This window comes from Colias eurytheme, chromosome 5 (genome assembly GCF_061535395.1).
Source record: "Colias eurytheme isolate Ceu_HAF_F1 chromosome 5, ilColEury1 Martin Lab GWU primary, whole genome shotgun sequence".
Lineage (NCBI taxonomy): Eukaryota > Metazoa > Arthropoda > Insecta > Lepidoptera > Pieridae > Colias > Colias eurytheme.
The window spans coordinates 5830524-5854396 of NC_142984.1; the positions used below are offsets into that span (position 1 = coordinate 5830524).

The 23873-nt window shown below is 33.4% G+C and overlaps 4 protein-coding genes across 5 annotated transcripts in view; 1 reads left to right on the forward strand and 3 right to left on the reverse strand.

The window, feature by feature from the left end:
- Positions 1-708: 708 nt before the first annotated feature.
- Yip1d1 (Yip1 domain-containing 1) lies at positions 709-1903 on the reverse strand. The gene is made up of 2 exons (XM_090101936.1): positions 1608-1903; positions 709-1516 (listed from the first exon to the last, which is right to left on the reverse strand). Exons 1-2 carry the CDS (start codon positions 1714-1716, stop codon positions 834-836), a joined length of 792 nt encoding a protein of 263 aa, XP_089958062.1. The 5' UTR covers positions 1717-1903; the 3' UTR covers positions 709-833.
- A 536-nt stretch (positions 1904-2439) lies between these two features.
- Positions 2440-13757, reverse strand: LOC149908468 (uncharacterized). 2 transcript variants are annotated; one of them, XM_090101937.1, is made up of 11 exons: positions 13304-13757; positions 12943-13035; positions 11467-11579; positions 10347-10434; positions 8639-8715; positions 7915-8049; positions 7331-7435; positions 6910-7099; positions 5845-5903; positions 5508-5630; positions 2440-5262 (listed from the first exon to the last, which is right to left on the reverse strand). In XM_090101937.1, the coding sequence occupies exons 1-11, from the start codon at positions 13402-13404 to the stop codon at positions 4001-4003; spliced, it is 2346 nt and encodes a 781-aa protein (XP_089958063.1). In that variant the 5' UTR covers positions 13405-13757; the 3' UTR covers positions 2440-4000. The 2 variants fall into 2 exon arrangements, with proteins under 2 accessions (XP_089958063.1, XP_089958064.1); XM_090101938.1 differs by lacking the exon at positions 12943-13035.
- Positions 13758-16319: 2562 nt separating this feature from the next.
- Positions 16320-18196, forward strand: LOC149908469 (nucleoporin NDC1-like). The gene has a single exon (XM_090101939.1). The coding sequence runs from the start codon at positions 16446-16448 to the stop codon at positions 18138-18140; it is 1695 nt and encodes a 564-aa protein (XP_089958065.1). The 5' UTR covers positions 16320-16445; the 3' UTR covers positions 18141-18196.
- Positions 18197-18340: 144 nt separating this feature from the next.
- Positions 18341-23873, reverse strand: part of unc80 (unc80, NALCN channel complex subunit) — a 31182-nt gene continuing 25649 nt past the window's right edge. The window contains exons 56-64 of the mRNA XM_090101940.1: positions 23665-23849; positions 22699-22864; positions 21920-22096; positions 21307-21420; positions 21131-21235; positions 20873-21024; positions 20164-20306; positions 19394-19479; positions 18341-18774 (exon numbers count right to left, since the gene is read on the reverse strand). Of these exons, the coding sequence (XP_089958066.1) occupies positions 18656-18774; positions 19394-19479; positions 20164-20306; positions 20873-21024; positions 21131-21235; positions 21307-21420; positions 21920-22096; positions 22699-22864; positions 23665-23849 (1247 nt within the window). The 3' untranslated portion in view covers positions 18341-18655. The remainder of the gene's footprint in view (positions 18775-19393; positions 19480-20163; positions 20307-20872; positions 21025-21130; positions 21236-21306; positions 21421-21919; positions 22097-22698; positions 22865-23664; positions 23850-23873) is intronic.

Below are 23873 nucleotides of genomic sequence, written 5' to 3' on the forward strand. Positions count from 1 at the left end.
AAGAGGATTACCTTGATTGGGGCTTGTAAATGCAACTTTTACTCAACCATATTTAGTTAGGCTACTTATCCCTACTTAATTTCAATAAAAGTTATGTTGTAAATATTTCAGTGTTTACCTTAATTGCAGCTCTTATCAAAAGCCTTCAAAATTGTCTTTCTCATAAACCTATATACTGAACTTACAACAAATGCAACAAAGTGATTTTTGGTATTTTCTTGTTTGATTTTACTCTAGTACATTCTACATTTAGGAGTTAAACACTTTTTTATTTGAATACAACTTAACAACTATACTTCAATCACCTTTAATACCTGCATACTTAATGTGTGTTGCTTTAAGCTATAAAAATAGCAAAACTGAAGTGATCTAATTGATGAAGAGTTCAAATCAGCTGCAGCAGCTCAAATCACTGTATAAGTTTTATTTTAACATAATTTTCGTTCAAAGATATGATCAATCATTTGAAAAAAAACATGTGTTGTTTCATATTATTTATGTATTTATGTATAAAATATTAACAATTTCCAATCATTTACTTAAAATATGTTGTAATAAACTTAAATATTTGAATACAATAAAGCAGAAAACTTAATTATTCTTATTTGAATTATTATTTAAGATTTACAAAAGTATTATTTTGCCATTGATAATTAGAAGTATTTAGGATGGATCATACATTCACGATACACAAATAATTAAACACAATTATTAACTAAAAAATAATATAATTTGCAATTGTATATAGAAAAATTTAAAGAAAAGAGTTATTTGATAAAAGATCAGGAGTCAACATTGTTGAATATAAAAATTAACAATTTTAATGACCAAACTTAGAACAAGACTAACAAAGCAAAGACTCCATTAACCAAGGCACATGGATAAGCTATAAGTGGCCTTTGTTCTGCATCTCCTGACATAGTCACAAAGAGTCTGCTCGCTGATAAAGCTGACCATATCACTGCTATACCTGATAATGACAAGCCTGCTGTTCCCTCCAAAGAAATAAATATCCCCAGACCTGCTAATGCTACCATTGGTAACATACAATATCCTAATACACTTGCTACACTTAGTAATGTAAATACACCTTCAGTACGACTCATTAGTGACAAAAGAAAATACATTAATATTACAGACATTACAGATAGGCCATACACATAACCAAAATGGGCTTTATTGCCTGACAGAAACAGACACACAGCTAGAGCCAGACAAAAAGCTATTGGTCCTGCAATATCTGTATCTCTCAGTAAAAAGTTTGCATCATCAGCTTTTGACTGCCCATGGAATGGATTAAGGACAGCTAAAGTTTTCTCCAATATTCTATCAGGGTATATTTCTAATTCATCTAGAAGTGGCGGTTCATCAAACTCTGTTGTGACTGGTGCTGTTTCTCCTGGTATTGGAGCTGGTGTATATAAACTTGGGTTGTAATATTGATTGTTATTGGCTGGAGGACTCTGCCCTTGGTCATATGAAAAGTTTTGTTGTTCTGGAGAAAAAGTCTGGAAATCTGAAACATTTCAATAAACATTTTTAGTCTGTATCGATTAAATATTCAGATAAAATAACTGTAATACATATAAAGCATATTTAGTATTTACCTAAAGTTTGTGCCCCATCTCCAAAAGTGTTTGAAGTATTGAATGAATAGCTTTGATTATTGTCTGGCGGCTGCCATGCATAATCGTTTGTATTTTGAAATCCTGACATGATAGAAAATTTAATTCGTTTGTCTTGCAGTTAATAGATATTTATACTTTTACACTTATAAATATTTATGCATCACACATCATTAAAAATTGACAATATATTCACTATTCACTGCCGATTTAAGTTTTGAAAATTGAAATTTGACAGTTGACGTAAATTGCTACACATCGCACGGCTGACGGCATTGAACAGATGATGTAGTCTATGACAGAAGTATTAATACAGATAATGAATAGTAATATGGATAAATGCTAAGGATAAATGGATTTAAAACGATTTCCGTTTCTTACCTTTTTTAATAAAATCAGTATCTTGAGGCTCCCACTTTCCAGTTGAACTTGTCTAGTGAACTGGGAGCCTTTAACCGGGTTAATTGTGCTCATTTTGAAACTGAAGAAAATAGGTTAAAAACCACATTAAAAACAGAAAACTGTCGGTATTGGCTTAATTCTCTATGTCACGGTGGTTTTAGATCTAAGATACTTTTTATGAATAAATTTCTAATGGTAAAGATTAGAATGTACTCACAAAAAGTCTCATCTGCTCGTGGCTTTGTCGTGAACCACTCTATCTATTAAAAAAACCGCAATAAAATCAGTGTGTAGTTTTAAAGATCTAAGCATAGGGATAGACAGACTATGTTAGGACTGAGTGATAGACATTATGATGATTATGCGCTTATGATTATATATGCTTATTGATTGCTTGTAAGAAATAAAACACTTTTTAGATTATGGCATTGATACTTGTATTTCATGGTTACATGGATTGATATTTCGGAATGATTACACATTTGTTCAGTCTAAAAATATTTCTATTAGGAAAATAATAGGGTCCACATTCGCGATTACAATGTATCATGATGATTTCAATACTTGTGAAATGCTATAAGAAATTGTTTTGATTCATAGTATACTTATCTGAATAATATTGTATCAAATACATTTCCATAATATACTATCACAAATATTCATATTAAGTCTAGAAGATATTAAGTATGTGAATGTGTTACAAAGTTTTATATTATAAGATTATTATTGTTTAAAAATTTTTAGCTTTCTAACATGTAAATCGCGAAGTTCTGGATATATCAAATAGTATTAACTATAACATGTGTTAAAGTAAAAAGTTCTGTATTAATTATAGATTTTGAAAACAGCGTTATTCAAAGCTTAAAAAGCTAGTATAAAGCCGTGAGTTAACAACAAAAATATCAAAATAAGTACGTTTCTTCTTTCATTTACTACGTCGTTTTCCTTAACAGCATTCATATGTTATTATTTTCAGGTACTATACTTATACATCATATTTACCATAATGCACTCACGATCAAATATTTTCTAAGGAAAATTAACATTCTAATGTTATAAAAATAACAAACATAACATTGATAAAACATAACTTACACAACTAGAAAATATATTATTAGAATCACCATTATGAATAATACTTATATTTCCATATTTCATACATTTGAATCATCTCGTCGAAATAAAATTGAAATCAAAATCGGAATGGATATTTTTCAAATGCATAGCTCTTGTGCGTGTACCCGTCATATTACATAAATTATTGTGAATTATTATCATTTAATATAATGGCGAGTTGCTATACATAGGCATTATATAAAATTATTATATAAGGACTGGACTGAGGCTCATTATTAAGGACACTATGTGTCATACTCATTCATTTTAATAAAAGTTATTATACTATTTACCTATATAATCTAAGTAGCATTTATATACATTCTAAGTTTGTACATACAGTACACTCTTAAATATTAGCCGTGTATAATTATAAAGTTATGAACACACTAATAAAATGGAGATTACAAATTCCAAATGGAAAAATTATGTTATTGGTTATAATTTTGAGGTAAAAGAACCAATATTGAGTCAAATAATATCCACATATATATCACAGATTTCTAAGGAAGAGAATTTTCACACTGTCGTGACCAAGGTCAGGGTTGTGAAACTGCAAATATATCCGCGTCTATTACTTGAGTAGGTACATCATTTTATAATTCATTTCCTTTGTTCAAAACATTAATTTTCCTAATACTTTTCAAATCTCCCACGCGCAATATTTACTAGCCATCCTAAGCAGTATGGCAAATCGTCGATAATAAGGTCCTAATTAATTGTAAAAAGTATTCATAAAAACATCGCATAAATAAATAAAAAGCATACAATCTCAAATTACTACCCAGGTATATCATTCAAAAATATTACCCTAAAAATGATTGTTTATCAATTATAAATATAAACACATTTTGGTATTAAACTTGGAAGTAATCACTGACAGTGCAATCGGCACCATTGTTAATACTGCTCTTGGGTTCTCTATTGTTCGAAATGTTGATTCTCTCGTAGCCCGCTGAGGAATCCGATCTGTCGATACTAGAGTTGTTAGTTTGGTTGTGAACTTTCTCGTAAGGCGGATCTTTTTTTGATAGCTCAAAATATTTAACACTTTCATAGTTCGGATCCTTTTTAGACCGAACCGAGTCATACCTCGAGTTGTTGGAGCGAACCGACTCATATTTTGGATCCTTACACCTCAAGGATTCATAATTAGGATCGTGAGTATTAACACTTTCATAGTTAGGCTCTTTAGGTCTCACCGATTCATAATTGGGGTCGGATTCACTTCCTGTAGTGTAAATGGGGTCATTCGTCATCGATTCGTAATTCGGTTCAATGGCTGCTTCATCATTGTTGTTAGGCAAACTGTTGTATTTACCCGATCTCTTATTAACAGTAGAATAAGTCGGTTGTACTTTATAGTTAGAAGCTATTGTTGCGTATGGCGGCGTCGGTGATTGGTTCCTTAAAACTTCGTAATTTGGATCCGAGTCTGACGCATTATTATCTGTTTTCGATATATGTTCGTATCCCGGGTCGCTACTTATTATGCTATTTGGTCCACTGTCAGACATAAGATGGTTCACTTTTAATAAATTATTGTTTGTAAAGCTTGAAGTTTGTCCGATATTATTGATATCTTTGACAGTTTCGTACCCAGGGTCTTGATTCTGTGAACTCTTTCGTTCTTTTCTCGATATGGTTTCATAGCCGTGATTCACTGCCTGTTTTCTATCTATCGTCTCATACCCGGGATCGTCGCCGCGGAACTTTAACGTGCTCTTATCTGTGTCGACATCTTTCACTTTTCTTGTCGCTTCTTCCTTCGCTTTGGTTTTCTTTAAAACTTTCGCATACATTTCTTCGACGTTTCGGGAGGGGCTTTCTGTTGCTCTTTCAGAATTTATACTCGTGTTCGCGTCGGCTGATGAATAGTCGCTGAAGCCGGGGCCATCTATTGAATTGTACAGATTATCAGTGTTATTTTCCTTTTGGTCTATATCGAAATTTAATTCCTTGGCAACAAGAGGCCGCATCAAGTCGCCAGAACTGAAACGATGTTTTTCCACGGGATAGTTGCAACCGTAGAAATCGGAGGAACTGACGCAGCTGTTGTTTCGTTGGTGCTTCTCATTGAGACTTCTTCTAAGCTTGTCGTGATTGAAGTGCAGGTCACCTGGAAATTATAATTTTAATGATTCAATGAAAAGTAAAGAATTTTATAGTTATATTCACATTATCTTGTCAATTAATATGTGTGAATCTATATATATAAAAATGAAACCCGTTCTCCTTGGTCACGGCATCACGCGCGTGAATGGGTGGACCGATTTCGATAATTCTTTTATTACCTTTTTTTATAAATAAATAAATAATTTACAACTAGATTGAATGTAATTAGAATAAGTCAATCATAATAACCTGCGCTAGAGATGCGATGGTGTTTGGTGTCGGGTGGTGGGGGTAGCGGCGAGTTGGCTTGTCGCTTTTCAGGCTTCGGCGAACCCAGCGCACCCGCTGAGTTCGAACATGACGACATTGACGCTGGAAAATGTATATTATTCCGTGAAAATAAATAATCCAATCATATTTATACGACAATGACGATCATTTTTTTAATAAACTGCGTAAAATGGATGACACAATCAAGTAATAGTATGAGTTGAAAAGGTCACATTACAAATTTCAGCATAAGAAAATCATTGAAAGATATGATGCGATGAAATAAGTAAGTAAGAAAGAAATTGTAAGTACGAACCTTGTCGAGAATGTGTTGCATTCGAAGTGGAAGCACCAATTTCAGGTGGTGCGCTTCTCCTGAAAATAAATGATATAGCACCGATATTAGCAATCATATCACAGATTTAAAGAAAAAAAATAATTTATGAAAATTAAGGCACTAATATTTCCTTTATTTGGCTTGAGTTTTGAAAAAATGTTTCTTTTCGTTTTTTGTAAAAGTGAAATTATATGAAATACACGATTTTATACATTTTCATGTTTAAATAATTGGACGCATATGGATACGCACAATGGATTATCTTCGACCCACAACACGTCGCGTCGTGAGCGTTTTCATTACAATCTAAAGACGTAGTTCACATTATACATATTTAACTGTGTGTATGATATTTTACTGTGTAGCCACTAGCCATGACCCGTCACAACGATCTTAGTTAATTTTGACGTGACAACGTCTTAAATTAGGTTGCGACTGGGAGTCACTTATGAAAAAGTGTAACGCTCGGTAACGTTACGATGAGTCACCGAACGAGAGAGAGGCCCGCCGAATGCCTTGCATCTCTCTCCCACTCAACTATGATCGAGAAAAAGACGTTGTCACGTAAAATCTTCGCCCGTAAAACCGACTTTACAGGCAACCATTTTTTTTTCGCTTCTACAAACTAATAAGTCTGTTCTCGTCCCGCCAATTAGTGATCATTTTGCTTGTTTACCTTTTACCGTGGTTGCCTGGAAGAGATCACTATTAAGTGATAAGGCCGCCAAAATAGTTGTACTCTGTTCTATGTGTAAGTAGTTCTAAGGCTTCTGTACAACTATTAAAGAGTTAAATAAACAAATAAAAAAAATGTGTGCGTGTACTAGTGTACACACGTAAGAAGTGAAACTTCTTTATGACTTAATTTTTCAAAAAAAAAATAATTTACTATATGCAACTTTACAGAAATACGTCAATCACGCGTGGTAGGGATAAAAACAAGATGGCGCGTAACGGAAAAATGTCACGCGTAACCAAAAAAAGTTACACTCAATTTTTTTCCAACGCCGATAAAGAAGTTTCACTTCAATAAATAAGTCTTGCCTGCTATGTATGGCCACTTCGTGCGTCACCGTGTTGGCGGCAGGTGCAAGGTGGTGCGTTGACGTCACTGCGGGGGTTGCAGGGGTCGGCACGGGGTTGGGGGTCCGCCGCGTGCGGGGGTCCGGGATCTGGGCGTACGTGTCCGACCCCTCGCCCACGCTCGCTTCTTCGATCGCTGCGTACATTTCGTCTGGAATGAGAATACAAATGTAAATCGATCTTTTATGTTCTGTTAAATTCCTTTGATTGGCTATTTACATTAACGGTTATAAAAAGTGTTCATTGCACTACAAAAATATTATTATAAGATTCTAGGTAGAATTTTATACCTTTTCATTCATTGAGAATTAAAATGCAAAACAAATTTAAATTTTGAGCAGGGTATTTATAAAAGTATCTATATTTAATAATTTATCCTTACCTGAGTCATCAGATACGGTGGCATAATGGGGTTGCAATGGAGGCTTGATGCTCTGTGCTCTTATATTACTGAGTGGCTCTCGAACCGATATACTAGTGTAACCCTCTGAAAATAAACATACATATTAAATCCATACTAATATTATAAATGCGAAAGTAACTCTGTCTGTCTGTCTGTTACTCAATCACGCCTTAACTACTGAAACAATTTGCATGAAATTTGGTATAGAGATATTTTGATACCCGAGAAAGGACATAGGATAGGTTTTATCCCGGAAATCCTACGGGAACGGATTTTTCTTTGAAAATGCGGGCGAAGCCGCGGGCGGAAAGCTAGTAAATGATATTTTATCAAAAACTATCAAGCATTGCCTTAATTAATTGGCATTATTTTAATATTTCTGTATATTTACGACGTTAAGTTAGTTAAACTTTGTTTTAAAAATAATTTATTGACTTGAATGTGATTAATAATTATTGCCAATTATCTATCACACATACATAGAGCATAAATAATCATCAAAAATCATCAAATCAATAAAAGTTTTCAAATATTTCTTACATATAAAACAAAATAATACTTACTAGCAGAGTCAGTAGAATCGCCGCTAAAGTGCGTAGTTTCAGCCGGCCTGGGCGATGGTGGGGTGATGTACGGTAACTCTTGGCTCGACGGCAGCTGACCACTTATGGCTACTGATGCTGATATTGGAGCCGATTCTGAAAAATGGCATCAAATTTAATTGGAGCTATCGATTGGCAATAGGTTTTGAAGTTTGAGACCAAATATTTAGGCGATTATTTTTTATTTAAAGATACACTGGTTAAATTTATAAAAACTACTTTTAATCGAAATAGTTAAAAATACAATGCTAAATAAACAATGTTTCGTGGTTGAGCTCGAACCAATACCATTTGAAACTAGCCAGGGTCACTAGCTGCATCTATATTCAACAAAAAAACATACTGTTCTTTATAAATTTATAAAAAAAAAATACTTCAATGACCAAAGCATTATATTGATCGATGTCCGAGCAAAATAATTTATTTCAATACTTATTGCATCGTACAACAATGTGGTTGAAATCACCTCCATTTCAATGTATTCACAGCTTTACAATCAATTATGTATTTTATGAAATGATTGTTAACAATACAACGGAAGAAATACACGTCGATAGCTACAATAGGAACACGATTGCTGTAATGATTGTAAAATCTATTATGTACTCTTTACGATCTCGCGGAACATAAATATAATTGGCCTGTAAGAGAATAAATACTAATTGTTTTCTTATAGGATACGTACCAGCCGCGGATGTTGTCGCTTCTCGTTCGTCAATCTGGATTTCCACATCTTCTGGGTCAGTTGTTATTTCTACAGTTCTGAAAAAGAAAAAAATAACCCATGAATTATTTTTGAAGTGAAAACTTCTTTAGCGGCGTTGAGCACTTTTTCTGTAATGGGTATAAAATCTTAAACTCGCGTCAGGACACGTGACCTGATTGAAAAAGCGTAAGACGGATACCATTCCAAAATATCAAACATGTTCAACGTTAATAATCAAGTTTTCACTTCTGCCGGCACTCCCGGAGTGCAACCCGTCTTTTTTTTTTCATTCAAATACCATAAAACGAATTGGAAATAAAACTAAATACATTTATTAAACGCCTCGTAAAGTTAAATCCTTTGCGATCTTATATAACATAAATACAGAGGAAAATATCCTTAATTGTTTTGCGTCGCATGACTAATCTTAATTAAATGTATCTATGTACATGTGCATAGATATTTCTCCAATACAAAGGTTATAAAATACTATCGCCGACAGGACAATGAAATATCAAAAGCGTACTACGTCTCTCTGTCACGACATATCATTGCTCCAAGATATCTTTCCCCTTACACATTAGAGTTTAGACATTAGGCAATTTATGAGCGACCTCAAAATGAAAGGTCAGTAAAGACTTCGTATCTCACAACAATTTAATATACCTATGTAATATTTATGAATAGTATATGCTATTGTTACTGTACCATTTAAATGTTTCTATAATAAAAATATACTTTCTACTTATAAAATACGTTTGATATGATATAAGGAAAAAATTTAAGTAGGTAGGTACATTTTGCCTGCTTATACAACATAATTTAAAATTTAATAAATTGACTTTCCAAAAATATACTTTCAACCAGCAGTTCCTGATATAAGCGCATTCAAAGAAACAAACTCCTCAGCTGTATTTTCATAATTTAAAAGAGCAACTATGGAGTTTCTTGCCGATTCTTCTCCATAGATACTGCTTTCCGAATCGGTGGTAAATGTTGAAAATACTCATGTAATGACGATTCGAAAGTGCTACTAAATAGTAGTCTAATTGAATAAATGAATGTTTGAGTTTGAGTTTATTTCTTGGAAATTGGAGCATAAATATTGTTTCCTGGAATCCATAGAAATACATTTAAATATGCATTACTGATGGAAATTAATGCGAATTATAAATAATGTGATACAATATGAGATACATAATCTGATCGCAGCACATGCATACAATAGAAATAATTATGTTATCAATAAAATCATATCTCTGAAAGATATAATCAAGTAGGACTTGAAAATTAACTAAAGCAGGAAAAAGTCTTGTATTCTCATTTCTTGTATCTTGCTCTTTACAAGGCGAAAATAAGTTCTAATCTATTTACTATTTTTATTGAGTCTATAATTATGCTTAAAGAAGAACTTGTAAAAAATTAACAAGAAAACTTCACTGAGCGAGAAGTTTGTTAGGACGTTTTCTGTAAGGATTTTATAGCTTTTAAAAATATCACACACCTTAAGTTGATTTAAATATAAATGTTTTAGTTGCATTTAAAATAATTTAAACTGTTTCTATGTTAGAGCGGGCAACTGAGCCTCGTCTTAGAAAACGCAAACCTTTGAGCCTTTGTAGAAGTAGGTAGGGCCTCAGCAAATACGTTATAAGGAATTAGGAAAGTATTCTAAATAAGATCTTACATGTTATGGCTTTCATTCTGCAACTTGGCATATGCATGTTCATACGGGTGATCTCTGCTCGACGACGCAGTTGCGGCAACCTTATTACCTGGTTATAAAAGATAAAGATTCATTTCCACTAATTTAATTATCAATTTCAATTGAAATACATAACAGCATTTATCTTGATCAAGTATTCCAACTGTCGGAACTTTGATGAAGCCATTAAATTGTGCTGATAACTATCTAGATAATTATCAGTGATTGATATCAAAACAAACCATTCATTGGTTACTGCAGTAGCAGTTATAATAACTATTTCAACTTTATTTAGATACAATTATTTTGTGCACTATAGTCGTAGTAGTAGTTAATGATAACAATATTTTAACAAGAAATTGAATAGACTTCTTTTTCCAGTATTCAGTCCTTGTTAGATGAACTTAATTAAAAGCGCATCCATCAAGTATCACTTTTTGTCATACATTGCCTATATTAGAATTGCAACTTCTGACATTAATAGACGAATATTATGCTTTCTTACTTCTCCCGATCAGCCCCTTTACTTTAAGTGACTCGGGAATTCACTTTTAAAATGAAGTAAATTCATAAATATCAAAAGTGGCTCTTGAAATTGAAGCCTTCCTTTTCTGAGTCGAGATTCTCAAGTATTAGCTGATTGTAGATAGCGCAAGTTCAGCGACGTCGTATTGTGCACGTAAGCAATATCGAGTGTATTGGCGGTTTTCTAAGATTGGATTAAAAGTAAAAAATATTATTTAAAATATTAATTTTTTAAAGAATAGAAAAAAAATCGATCACGAGGCGGGATTCAAACCCGTCTTTCGCCATTCCGGGGCGACGCCTTGACCATATTATTATTTTACGTAAACATGTAGGTACTTACACTCTAAACTAGGCTACTAACTATCTGAATCATTTTAACCATTATTAAATTCCCAAAATAGTTAATTTACTATTAGATTATTGAATAAAACATACATTGTTTTAAAAACTAAATTCTTTACAGTTCACATTTACATTTCAATGAAAGTATTTTTCTAATAGGATCATAGAATAGGATTAACGTTTCCTACTATTCTTATAAATACTACTTTTTTATTAAATTAGTAAGATTTACCTTCATCCAAGTTGACAGTAGCATATATTTCTGATGCTGTATCTCCACTGTCATGTCTTCCAACTGGATGTGGAATTTCCGGAAGACTCCTCTGGCTGTTTTGTGTTGATGCCCTGCTATCAAAATTTTAATCAGTCTATTTATAAAAATATATATTGGCTTTATGGATGGACATGATTTAAACTGTGAAAATGTTGATCATAAAAATAAGAAATATAAACCAGATTTATAGTAAATCCTGTTGTTTAAAAGAACAACACAATAATAAGTAGATTGGTACATTATTAATATTTGTCATTCATTTTATTGATATGCGTCTTGGAAACTTCGAAAATCAGTATTTTTACAAGTGAAACAGTGTTTCTTTGTATAATATGTATAAGTATAACATAGATATATATATGTATAACATTATTGACTATATGAAATATTAACATTTAGGCTGGTTGCAGAGCTAGACCGACCATTAGTGCGTACGTCAGTCGCGCTTGTCATATGTATGGAAATTCATAAAACCGTTCATAGCTAGACCGACCATACGCACGTGTATTGTCATGCGCATTAGTGTCATAGTCATACAATTGTTGATGCGTATCGTCAGGACCGACGGTACGCACTAACGGTCGGTCAAGCTCTGCAACCAGCCTTACTAGAAATATTATGATAAAATCAGTAGTATCTGATGAAATTTATTATTTATTTTACTATTATAAAAACAGTAAACCTTAAAGTATAACAAATTAAAAATGCTTCAGAAAAAAGCTTTTTCCAACAAACATTTAATACAAATACATGCATGAAGCACTAAAGTGAAGAGAAAATAATGATTAATCGCCAGGCTAATTTTACACAGTTCCAATTCAATATATTCATGAGTTACCATATTAATTTAAAATACCCACAGCTTAATAATTATTAAAAGAACCAATGGCCAATCACTGAAGTAACGTAATGAAACTGTTCCTTGTAAAATGTGTCATTCCTTTGAATGAATCCTTTACCAAATGACTCTTAGATTAAAAGATGAGTCATGTTCATTGTATTTTATCAAAGGCCAAATTATATTGCATGGCACATAGCAGGATAAAATTGCAAATTTATTTTCAACAAATATATCCCTTACTGGTCTATTTTTTTCTATATATTTGTTTATAGTTAACATAAAACAATCAAAGAAGATTTAAACTACTAATAAAATGAATGTTAATATAGAAGCACCCAAAGCATGAAGGGACAGAAAACTATTAGTAAGGATGACCTGTATGATGAACATAACAACATCAAACACGTTAAAATAATATGAAAATTCAAAACAATCGCTACTTGCCATACAGCAAAAATAAAGGATAGTTGTAATATAAAAGCTAAAATCTATGATTATATCCAACAACATCAAGAGGTTAATATTATAACATTCTATGTTAGCCCTTAGGGAGTTAGGTTAAACAATAAGGGCATGCCAGTACTGAGACAAACCGCTTAATAGATGCTGGAGTGGTCGGTGTTGGAGACGGGGCCTCCTCATCCAAATGGATTTTGACCACTCCGGCTGTGCCAACCAACTCACTTCTGTTAAATATAATATCATTTTATGGAATATTTGACAACTTCACTTGTATTTAAGTAATTACTGGTATAGACTGTAGGTAGTTTACTAATAGTAGTTACAAGATATGTCTTATATTTACTACCACAAAACGTTTCCTCTTCATTTTGAATTAAGGGATATGAATATAACGAGTTGTAAACATTTATTATGAATGCACTTAATCAATATGTTGATGTTCAAATATTTTAAAAGTGTTTAAAAACCATATTTAATTGTAAAATTACTTACTTCTGATTAGAATTTTTGCAACCGCAAACACAGGCCGATAAAACGGTGACAAGAGTGGCAAGCACTCCGAGGCTTAAAAGAATCTCTATCAAAGTATACATAACAGTTTTTTTCTTAAACAAACACCATATTAATGTGAAATTGATAATATAATATTAAGTCACTCCTTTAAAAAGAAATGATTTAAGCACACAACTTTCTTCCATTTGTAAAGGTATGTAAATGTAGGGCACTAATAACACGACAAACGTTGGTGATACCTAGAGTAAGCCCCACCTTTAGAAAACCTGCATTTAGTACGTAAAACACAATAAAATTGTAGTACAATTACGACCTTTATGTTTAAATTACAATAATCATGTAAGAATATCTCTGCACAGCTACGTGCAAATTAACATCAAATGTAAACTAAATAAATAAAATTTTTAGAGCCCGATTTGACATTTAGAATGCACAGACAAGGTAAATTAAAACTCTCTGTTATTTCTGAACGAAATCGTAATGTACAATAAGTTATAATAATTATAAGTTAATAATTATAAGTTAATAATTATAAGTTAATAATTATAAGTTAATAATTATAAGTTAATAATTATAAGTTATAAGTTGATTTTCTGCACTTTTTCTGCATAAACCACTCTTCAGATAAATTAAAATGAGAGAGACTTAAATTTAAAAATCTACATCACAATAATAATAGCTTAGAGTATATATTACAGTAGTATAGAGCGAGTGTATTGCACAAATTCCTCAGTGCGCATCGTAGGCAGATGAGCTATAGATAATATATAGATGTGTGTGTGACAAATAGGGATGCGTAGGTATCAATTGTGTGCCGAGCTATCGATAAGTTATGTAAATAAATATGTATCTTTTGTAAATTTTATGTTCAATATGTTATTTAAGGAGAAATGTATGAATAAAGTATAAATATGTCACTTTAAATTTGTTTGCCAAGAGAATAAAGTGTTTATTCCATTTGAATATTTCTTGTATTAATTTTAAGTACCTAAAAAAAATATGTTTATGAATATCAGAAAAACGAGTTCGATATTCAATTAGACTTCTTATAGAAGCACTTTTGAAACGTAATTACATATTTTAAAATTTACCACCGATTCGGAAAGCAGTATCTACGGAGAAGAACCGGCAAGAAACTCCATAGTTGCTCTTTTAAATCATGTCAGTTTTACAATTTTACAAAATACATACATCATAATGTATGTAACATCATAATATATTATAATAACATGCCAAAGAACTGTCCTGTGGTTTTTTCGCGACAACCCTCCATGGGTTTTTATCGTCCATATATTCCTGAATACTGTAGTACGCTCTCTGAACTACTTAGTACTTTTTTTATATAAGTTTTAAATTTAGAACTACTAAACTCTTTAATATTATGAGGAATTCTATTGTAAAAGCGTATACCTTGACCCATAAATGAATTTTTAACTTTAGCTAATCGGAAAAATGGCATTTCAATTCTATTTCTGTTCCTTGTGCCATAACAGTGTCTATCTCCTACTCTTGTGTGTAAGTCGGCGTTTTTGTGTACCTACATGCAAAATATTATTAAATATATACTGTGATGGTACAGTAAGGATACCAGTATTCTTAAAGAGATCTCTTAGTGAGTCCCGAGCACGTAAATTATATATAGAACGAATGGCTCTTTTCTGTAAGATAAATATAGTTTCTATATCTGCTGCCCTGCCCCATTATAGTAGAATTCCATAGGACATAATACTATGAAAGTAGCTGAAATAAACCAATCTAGCTGTATGTTCATCGGTGAGATGCCTTACCTTTCGGACTGCAGTCTGCATATGCTGCTGAACTGAGCTTGAGCTATTAAAGTTAATAAAATAAAAATTCGGGTTTGGTGCTATTTCTTTAATAATAAATGAAACAACAATAATAATGTTTTAAAAATGTTAAATAAAAATAAGAAATAATTAGAAATTTAAAATGATAATATGTATATTAAATCATATAAATAATTTTTTTATTTAATTTTATCCATTCTACTGTAAAATGTTCAAAATCAATTTAGCGGTTCAGAAAATATATCGTAACATTACATACTTTACATTTACACTTTAATACATTTGCATTCATAATATTAGAAAGTCTATCATACAAAACACACCACAAATTTATTTTAATACATTTTAAAAGAGTTTTAATTTTAAAGTTAAATAAATAATTTGTTAAAATATAGTTCTTCTAGTAAACTTTATATCGAGTACAGCGTTGGTCAGGTCACATCACTAATATCACCTGGCGGCAGTGAGGTGCGCGAGCGAGCCTGCGCGTGTCCGCCTCCCACCCCCCCTTCACCCCCGCGATGCTAGATTTATTTTCATAAAAATATTATAACAATCGACTTACTGGTGAAATGTGATACTGGATTTCAATTTTGTGTATTTTCTAGTATCGTTTTTGCAAGATATAACTGCACATTTCACCATGTTTATTCCTAGATATGAATAAAAATCCAGAGCAACGCACTTCGTCAGCACTCAACCACGACTACGAGCGCGCGCGGCGGGAACGTCGTGTTGTTCCCACCTGTGCCTACTGTTCCCACTTGGTTGTTCGCACTCTATAGATACTATCTATACTCTAAAAATAATAGGTTAGGGGAATAGTTACAAAAGCTCATAAAAGTAACTTTTGATAACCAAATCCATATTTTCGACGGATTGATGTAACTGCTATGTTAAAATGAAACGATTTAACGATATATAATGGAAGCTAAACCCTTTATTTAATATACCGTATAACTGTTAATATAGTAAGGTTGAAGCTGAAAGGTTTGCTCAAAGGCCTAAGCCCTAGATCAATAAAATGTAACAAAAAAATTACAAATGACACTTGTTGCAAGTTGACATTTGACAATTAACACTTGACAGTGGATACTCACTTTTTAAATTTTAAATTCAGATCAGTTTAACTGAATAATTATAATAAAAAAAACATCTGGTTCATTGTAACATTTTCGACTAGATGTCTTAAAATTGGTGCACACTGCACAGCAACCGCCGTTTCGTGAAATTTCCCACAATTTTGGCACGGTTCCATAAACTTGTTGTATTTAATGAAACTCCAGCTACTATAACCTAAATCAGACGCCGGTATGGAGGATAAAAGTGAAATATTTTCGCAAAGACTAATTCGGGCGGTTTTGTGGGATATTGGCTTGCAATCATTTCTTGCCATTGTGTTAGTGTTTATAATACAGATTGACTTAATTCATCCACTGTCATGGATAGCATCAACATTTCAAGATATAATAAGTTGGAGGATGGGACTTAACGTTATTCTACTCGGTTTGGTGTCATTTTTTCAAGCATTTATCTATGGCAAATATTACACCACCCCTGTGCCGAAGTATTTTACTAGGTTTTCAATGTTTTTAAATATTTTCACTTTGCAAAATCTTGTATTCACACTGTTATATGCATTAAATGGATACTTTACTATGAGTTTATATTCATCACTAGCCAAAAGTAACTACAATGTACTGAAGAAGATTTGTGAAAAAAGTGATGGCCAGTGTCTAAATGAGCAAAGTTTGTTCTTGCAGTTGGGTGGAATGTGGATGGGTTTATACTATTTCCTCAGTGCACATATTTTTAACAAGACTGTTTTGACATTCCCACACATATATCAGGACAAGTTTCAACAGGTGAAGTTAGTTATAAGTAATGTTGTTTCAAAGGGATTCCAAAATTCCATCAAGCCAGTTGCTTATTACTGCGTATTTTATTATGTATGGGGAAATAAGCCAAGATCTGTTGTCTCTGAAGTGTACAGTGTTTATTTAGAGGATGCCCCATTGGATAATATAATAAATATGCTGAGTTCTGGTATCTGGATTGGCCTTTGGTTTTATGCCAGCCTCTTCTTTGTGTCTGTTAATACAATGAGAACAGTATTCAATATAGTTTTAACAGAACCTATGAAATTTCCAATTGAATCTGAGAAAAGCTTGACGCTATGTGGAGCATTATCACAAAGGTCACAGTTTACTGCATTTTTGGGTGCACAAGACTTAAGAATTTTAGCTATGACTGATCCTGCACGAAGATCTCAAATTTTTACCTTATCTCAACCAGGTGGCCACCCTAGGAATTGGAATAATTTATTGGAAAATTGCTTAACTATAATCAAAGCTTTTAATAAGGAATTGGAAAGCATTAATGGTGAAAATAGTATAACTGGAGTAAATGACCTTAGTATCAAGAAACCAGCAAATGTATCTCCTATATCATCACCGTATGGATTTTCTGGAACTTTACGTAATATGGCACAATCTCCACAGGCAATGGATATTAAAAGTCTGAACAGAGATAAAAATGAGGATACATTTGCAACTGCTGTTAAAGATGAGTTTAATAAATTCCTTCAAAAGCTCTGTCAAAAGCCAGGTATTCATTATTTCTTTGGAGAGTTAATTGACACAAAATTAAAGTTCATCTTGTTGCAAGCACCTCCTGTAATGTGGACATGTGAGGGCTTAGCCCATATTGTTGTTCTTTCTTTGAAAGAAGACAAGTATGGAGTTGTGCAGAATGATTTACCAGTTGTTTTGTCGGCTCTAATCACTCTTAAACAAAGCCTTGACAAGTTGTCAAAGCCTGGGCTAGTTCCAAGAAAACAGATACTTAACGATAATTTAGCTATAAGGACAAAGGCAGCTGTGCTGTCTTCAGTTAAACGCAGCATTTATAAAATTGTCATCACATTTTCTAAATACATCCATGATATACCTTTAGATCATGATGTTCAAGTTGCTATTCAACCATTTTTAGCTTGTAAAGAAGCATAATTATTGTGATTTTATTGTAAGATTAATAATAAATTAAATTATTTTTGATACCAAAATGAATTTTATTACACAATTATACCTAATATCTTATTATCAGGTATTTTAAATTTTAAAATAAAACAAGAATTAAGAAATCTACAAAATTGTTTTAATATTCAAATAACAAATACATATTTCATACATAAATTTAATGACTAGTTTTTAATAGACTCAGTTATCCACATTTACTAAGAATACAAAGAACACTCAACAATAATATAATATACTATATAATAAACTAATATAAAAATATATCAAAATAAAAATTCCTATATTATAACAATGAGGTTTATAATATTCTGGTTATCTTAAACAATATTATGATATAAAAACCAATTCATTGCTACATTGCACTTGAATAATCTAAGATCAAAGATTTTAATTGTTGACTAGACTATTATTTAGGTAAAGATCAATGAAAACTTCCTAAATACGCAGAATTGTAGAGTAGAAGATTGATATTTAAAACAGTGAATTTATAGAAGGGTATCTTCATCTCGTAGTTCCCCACTCAATACTAATGTGTGCTGACTTGTAGCACCAAGGAGAGCTGTGCGTTCCGCTGACGAAGTCACAGAGTCGCAGCTTAAAGATGCTGAGAAATAAGATTACATTTATACATGGTAAAATGTTGTTTAAGTTCTTAGACATAGATGCTATTTTTGCCTGTACGATCTACTCTTTATTATTGCAATGGCAAAAATAACATGCACCACTAATGAAGAAGATAAAATTGTGCAAGGAAGTCAGAGAGCGTAGTATGAATATATAGGACAGATAATAATCTACATAGAACTAATAAGATAATACTAAAATTATTATCAGATTGACGAATATCTATTGTTCTACTGACGAAAATCTTCTTTCTAAACCTATAATTTTTTTTTTGCGTAGAACTAGTAGTAGTAAAATATCATTAAAAATTGACCGTGTTTAATAGCTCGTTTATTTAAGCTAATATCAACACTAGATATAACTAGACTCTAGACTCTAGGCCAATGGCAATGTAACTACAACTTTTAACCCCCAAATTAGGTTTCTCTATACCTAATACTAAGTTCCTACTACTGAGTCCCTACTGCTAAGTCCCTACCACTATGTCCCTACTATTTTCCTATTAGTCCTAACTAGTGAAGGTACAAGCGAAGCACAGAAGGGTAGGAGCAGGACACAGAGGGGTGTACGGATATGGCGGGTACATACGAAGGGCGTACCGTCGGGGCTGGCGCGCGGCGTTGCGGCGCCCGAACGCGCTACGCCGGGGGATTCCGACATTGATGCTTGGAGGCTGTAGCTCTCTCTGTATGGAACATTGTGTAATATTCTTTTATATTATTTAGTAAACTTTTGACGTGATAACGTTTTAAAATCGGTTTAGTCGGGTGACATGTTCAGAAACTTGTGTCACACCAAAACCTCACGAGCGCGATCGCAGGTATAACGAGAGAGAGACGGACTGATCTCCCGTCTCATCTCGAGCGCTGCCACCAATAAGACGTTATCACGTAAACATCTCGATCGTTAACCTACTTTACAAACAACCAATTTTTGTGCAAAATTTTAAATATCTCTATTGCTATAAGTATGGATTCCATAATGACATGGCAATCGAGAGCTTTATCTTGAAACGCTTAGAACAAAAAGATGTGAAATCACATTTGCAAGTTTCAATTATAACAACAAAACATATGTATTTTAGTTTGTGCTGGTTAACTATCTAAAAGTTAGTCAAGAAGCATTAAAAGCGTTAAAAAATTTCTTCTCTCAAAATGCAAACGCAGCAAAACTTCTCCCTAACTTTAACAGCACAATATTTTATAACGGTCGTACTAATAAAATGTTACCCATTCGCTATTCAATAGATTTAAGTTATTGCAATGACCTGTCTTGTTTTTATGATTGACGTTTCGTGTGAGCAAGAGCAGGACACAGCTATGGTTGAAATTTATCCATTGTTTTTATAAGTAAGGCCGTAATAATATACCTATATCCAGAAGTAGAAGATGTTTGCGATATCTCGCTATCGTAAGACGTGTCTGTAGCTGGAGGTAAGAGGCCGCGTCGTAGTGGAGTGTAATCTGCTCCCGGGGACGAACAAGAGTCGGATTCTAGCCGGATCGAACACTGCTGTCAGAAGTGGAATATTATTCAAAAAAAAAGACGGGTTGCACTCCGGGAGTGCCGGCAGAAGTGAAAACTTGATTATTAACGTTCAGCATGTTTGATATTTTGGAATGGTATCCGTCTAACGCATGGAATATAAGGGCTAAAAAAAAATAGTCCGTCTTACGCTTTTTCGATCAGGCCACGTGTCCTGACGCGAGTTTAAGATTTAAAACCCAACGCCGCTAAAGAAGTTTTCACTTCAATAAATACACTTGATTAATTACTAAACTTACGAGGTGGTAGGTATTGAATTGATAAAAACAGAATTGTTACTCGCGAGATTATTATAGCATCTGTGAGCGACAGAGAGATGCCGTTGATGGCATAAAAATGTTTTAAAGGATAGTTATTTAGATATTTTTTAATTTTTGAATGAATGACTTTTGATACCGAGATGTGTCTTGAAATATAAATGTGTGACTTTTTCGTAAAGAACAACGCAAAAGTAAATATACTGCGGGATGATTCTAAAAGTATTGAGACATTTTTTCATAGAAATTAACATTTTAATTATTACGAAAACTTACTTCTGGCTTGCTGTTCCTGCTGCGTCGAAACTTAAATGTCTTTTTGGAAGGACCATGTGACCTTTGCAATCTTGGTCTATCATCGTCCAGTACATCTTCCCCACAAGAATCGCCCATTGATAAAGGAGATAATGGTGATTGCGTTGTTTCCCCTGTAAAATAACATAAACACCCTATAAATAGCTTTGTGATCCAGAAACTATCATAACTGGTCTAGTTTAAAATAGATCATACAATAAAAGGATAAAAAGCAAATACCTGTATTAAGTTTGAACTCGACTGAAGATCCGAATCTTAACTTCTGTGCGTTTGTGTATTGCACGGGTACGACACTTGGTTTTTGTTCTCCATTTGATCCTGACCCTTGAATTATTAATTTTTGTTAGTATTTTTAACTATGTTAAAATATAAACGTATGAAATTATTATATTTACCCATTTGCGTGCTTCCGACGCTAACGTTATTCCCATTGTCACTCATACGTCCATTGTTATTCGACTCGTATGGGGGCATATGCTGACTGGTAGTTGAGCTACTTGATAATGATTCTGAAAGTATATCATATAAAAATTAGAGCTGATATAGCTAATTTACCACGTAAGCGTTGATTTTTCTTTATGTTTCTTCTGTTCCAAGGTTGATATTATTATAATAGTATTTACATATTCTACTCGAGTTGGTGAAAAGTTTAACATGAAGAGACTTAACATTATTAAAAAAAAATTGAATCTTAATTCGAAACTAAAGAACACGTCACACTATAGTTTCCGCCATATAATAAAGACCACAGATAGATTGAATAATTATTTTTTTGACGTGACAACGTCTTAAATTAGGTTGCGACTGGGAGTCACTTATGAAAAAGTGTAACGCTCGGTAACGTTACGATGAGTCACCGAACGAGAGAGAGGCCCGCCGAATGCCTTGCGTCTCTCTCCCACTCAACTATGATCGAGAAAACAAAGACGTTGTCACGTAAAATCTTCGCCCGTAAAACCGACTTTACAGGCAACCATTTTTTTTTAATAATAAATTATTTATTCTCACCTCTCTGAGCAGAAAGTGGTGCAGTGGGATGATCAGGAGTACGCGGTAAACCCGCTCTGCCTACCAGCATGGAGATTAATGAAGGCCTATGTTGTTGCTGCTTTTCTGCTACGTTCCGAGGTATTGCTTCTGACGCTCGCTTACCCGCACTTTGGCCTATGCTTTCTGCTATTTGTTCTGTGTAAATAAAAGAGTTGAAATATTTGTTATTTTATTTTTATAGAAATTATATCAAAAATCCTGCAGAGGACATATAGAGCAGATGAATAATATTCCCAATAGGAATAAAGCGACTGATAAGCGTACTGGATAGATTTAGATGGATATGTCGTGGCCATATCGTAGATTTGCTCATTTCATGAAGTGGCCAATTTAGTTTGGCCAGATCGTTAAATCGTCAACGTTTCACGATTTGGGCGGCACTGACTTAAATGACAATAAACAAGTTCTTAAAATATTCTGAATTTTTTCATGTTTTATGGACTCTCTAAAATATTTTATACGATCTGGCCAAATGTCGATGACCAAATCGTGAAACGTTGACGATTTAACGATCTCATCAAACTATGTTGGCCATTTCATGAAATGAGCAAATCTACGATATGGCCACGACAGATATAAGTTGAAAATAGTGTATAGAATTATTCATGCTGCGAGCTTCACAAATTAATGTTTAAAATATGTAATTATGATAACGATCATTGTTTCATTCGATTTTTAAACATTAAAAAGTATGGAAATATGTTCACATATCATAAGGCTACAAAAATATAACTCACCAAACTTATAATGGTCATGCGTATCTCTCATAGTACGTAACTCCCTCGCTAGTTCAGCGAGCAACGCCCCACGTGCTCTGGCCGCGGGCAGTTTGAGCCCGCGCACACGTTCGCGAACTACGAACTGCATGTGACGTTCGTGGTCGCCGATTGGTGGTTGGGACAACTGCATAAAGGATTGCAGTATGTTTAGTTTTACTTCAGTTGATTGGATAAAAATAACTTTTCAATTTCCTATTTCTTTGGTATTTCCTATTTTTTTTTCGATACGTATGAAAGGGTAAATTAAAGCCTACGACGGCTGAATGTTACATTATTCTCACTTTTGTGTCACTATAATTTAATTGATCGCAACTCCTGCTTCACCAAATATGTTTCAAATTCTAAAATACATACTAAAAAATCTCCTGAAAATTTTATAATTAAACATCCTATATACAACAAGTCACTATAAATAATCACATAACCAAACACCCTGTACCATTTTTGGTACAGTTCGATTCAAACTTACTGGCGGTTCGGAAGTTAGCTGCGCGTGCACATTCGCGCAGATACCCGTCCCTCAGACAGCCTCAACGTCCCACTGATATCTAAAATAGTTTTCTGCGCATCGGATCGTACGATGTTCCGAGCCGCCAATAACTTTGAATCGTACTATACCATTGAGGTATTATTACTAGAGAGGGCACCACGAACAAAATCTGTGCGACAAGCACGGCGGCGCGGGGCGGCTAGTGAGTCATACATACTTTGTAGATATTCTGCCTCTTATTTCTTATAAATTAAAACCAATCAATGTTACAAATAAAGATTGTTTACTTATTAAAAAATATGAATAAACTTATCAATTAAAACCAAGAGACGATTTGAGACCATTTGAGACGATTGACTCTAACTCGTGTTAGAAAAAGTGTAGTAGTGTCCTCTCTAGTACGTAGTACATGTAACTCAATGTACTGTACACACCTTGTGCAGTATGAACGGCTGCAGCAGCACATACAGCGGCGTGCGATACGTGACGGTGTGCTCGAGGAAGTCCCACAAATGATGCGCGGCTTCATTGCGGCGCCCGAGATCCCGCATTGTGCGGGCGATCCGACCCCACTCGCAGCACAGCTCGCTTGTGAAACACGCGCAGAGGACTTTTAGCGCTGGTAATATACACAAATGAAATG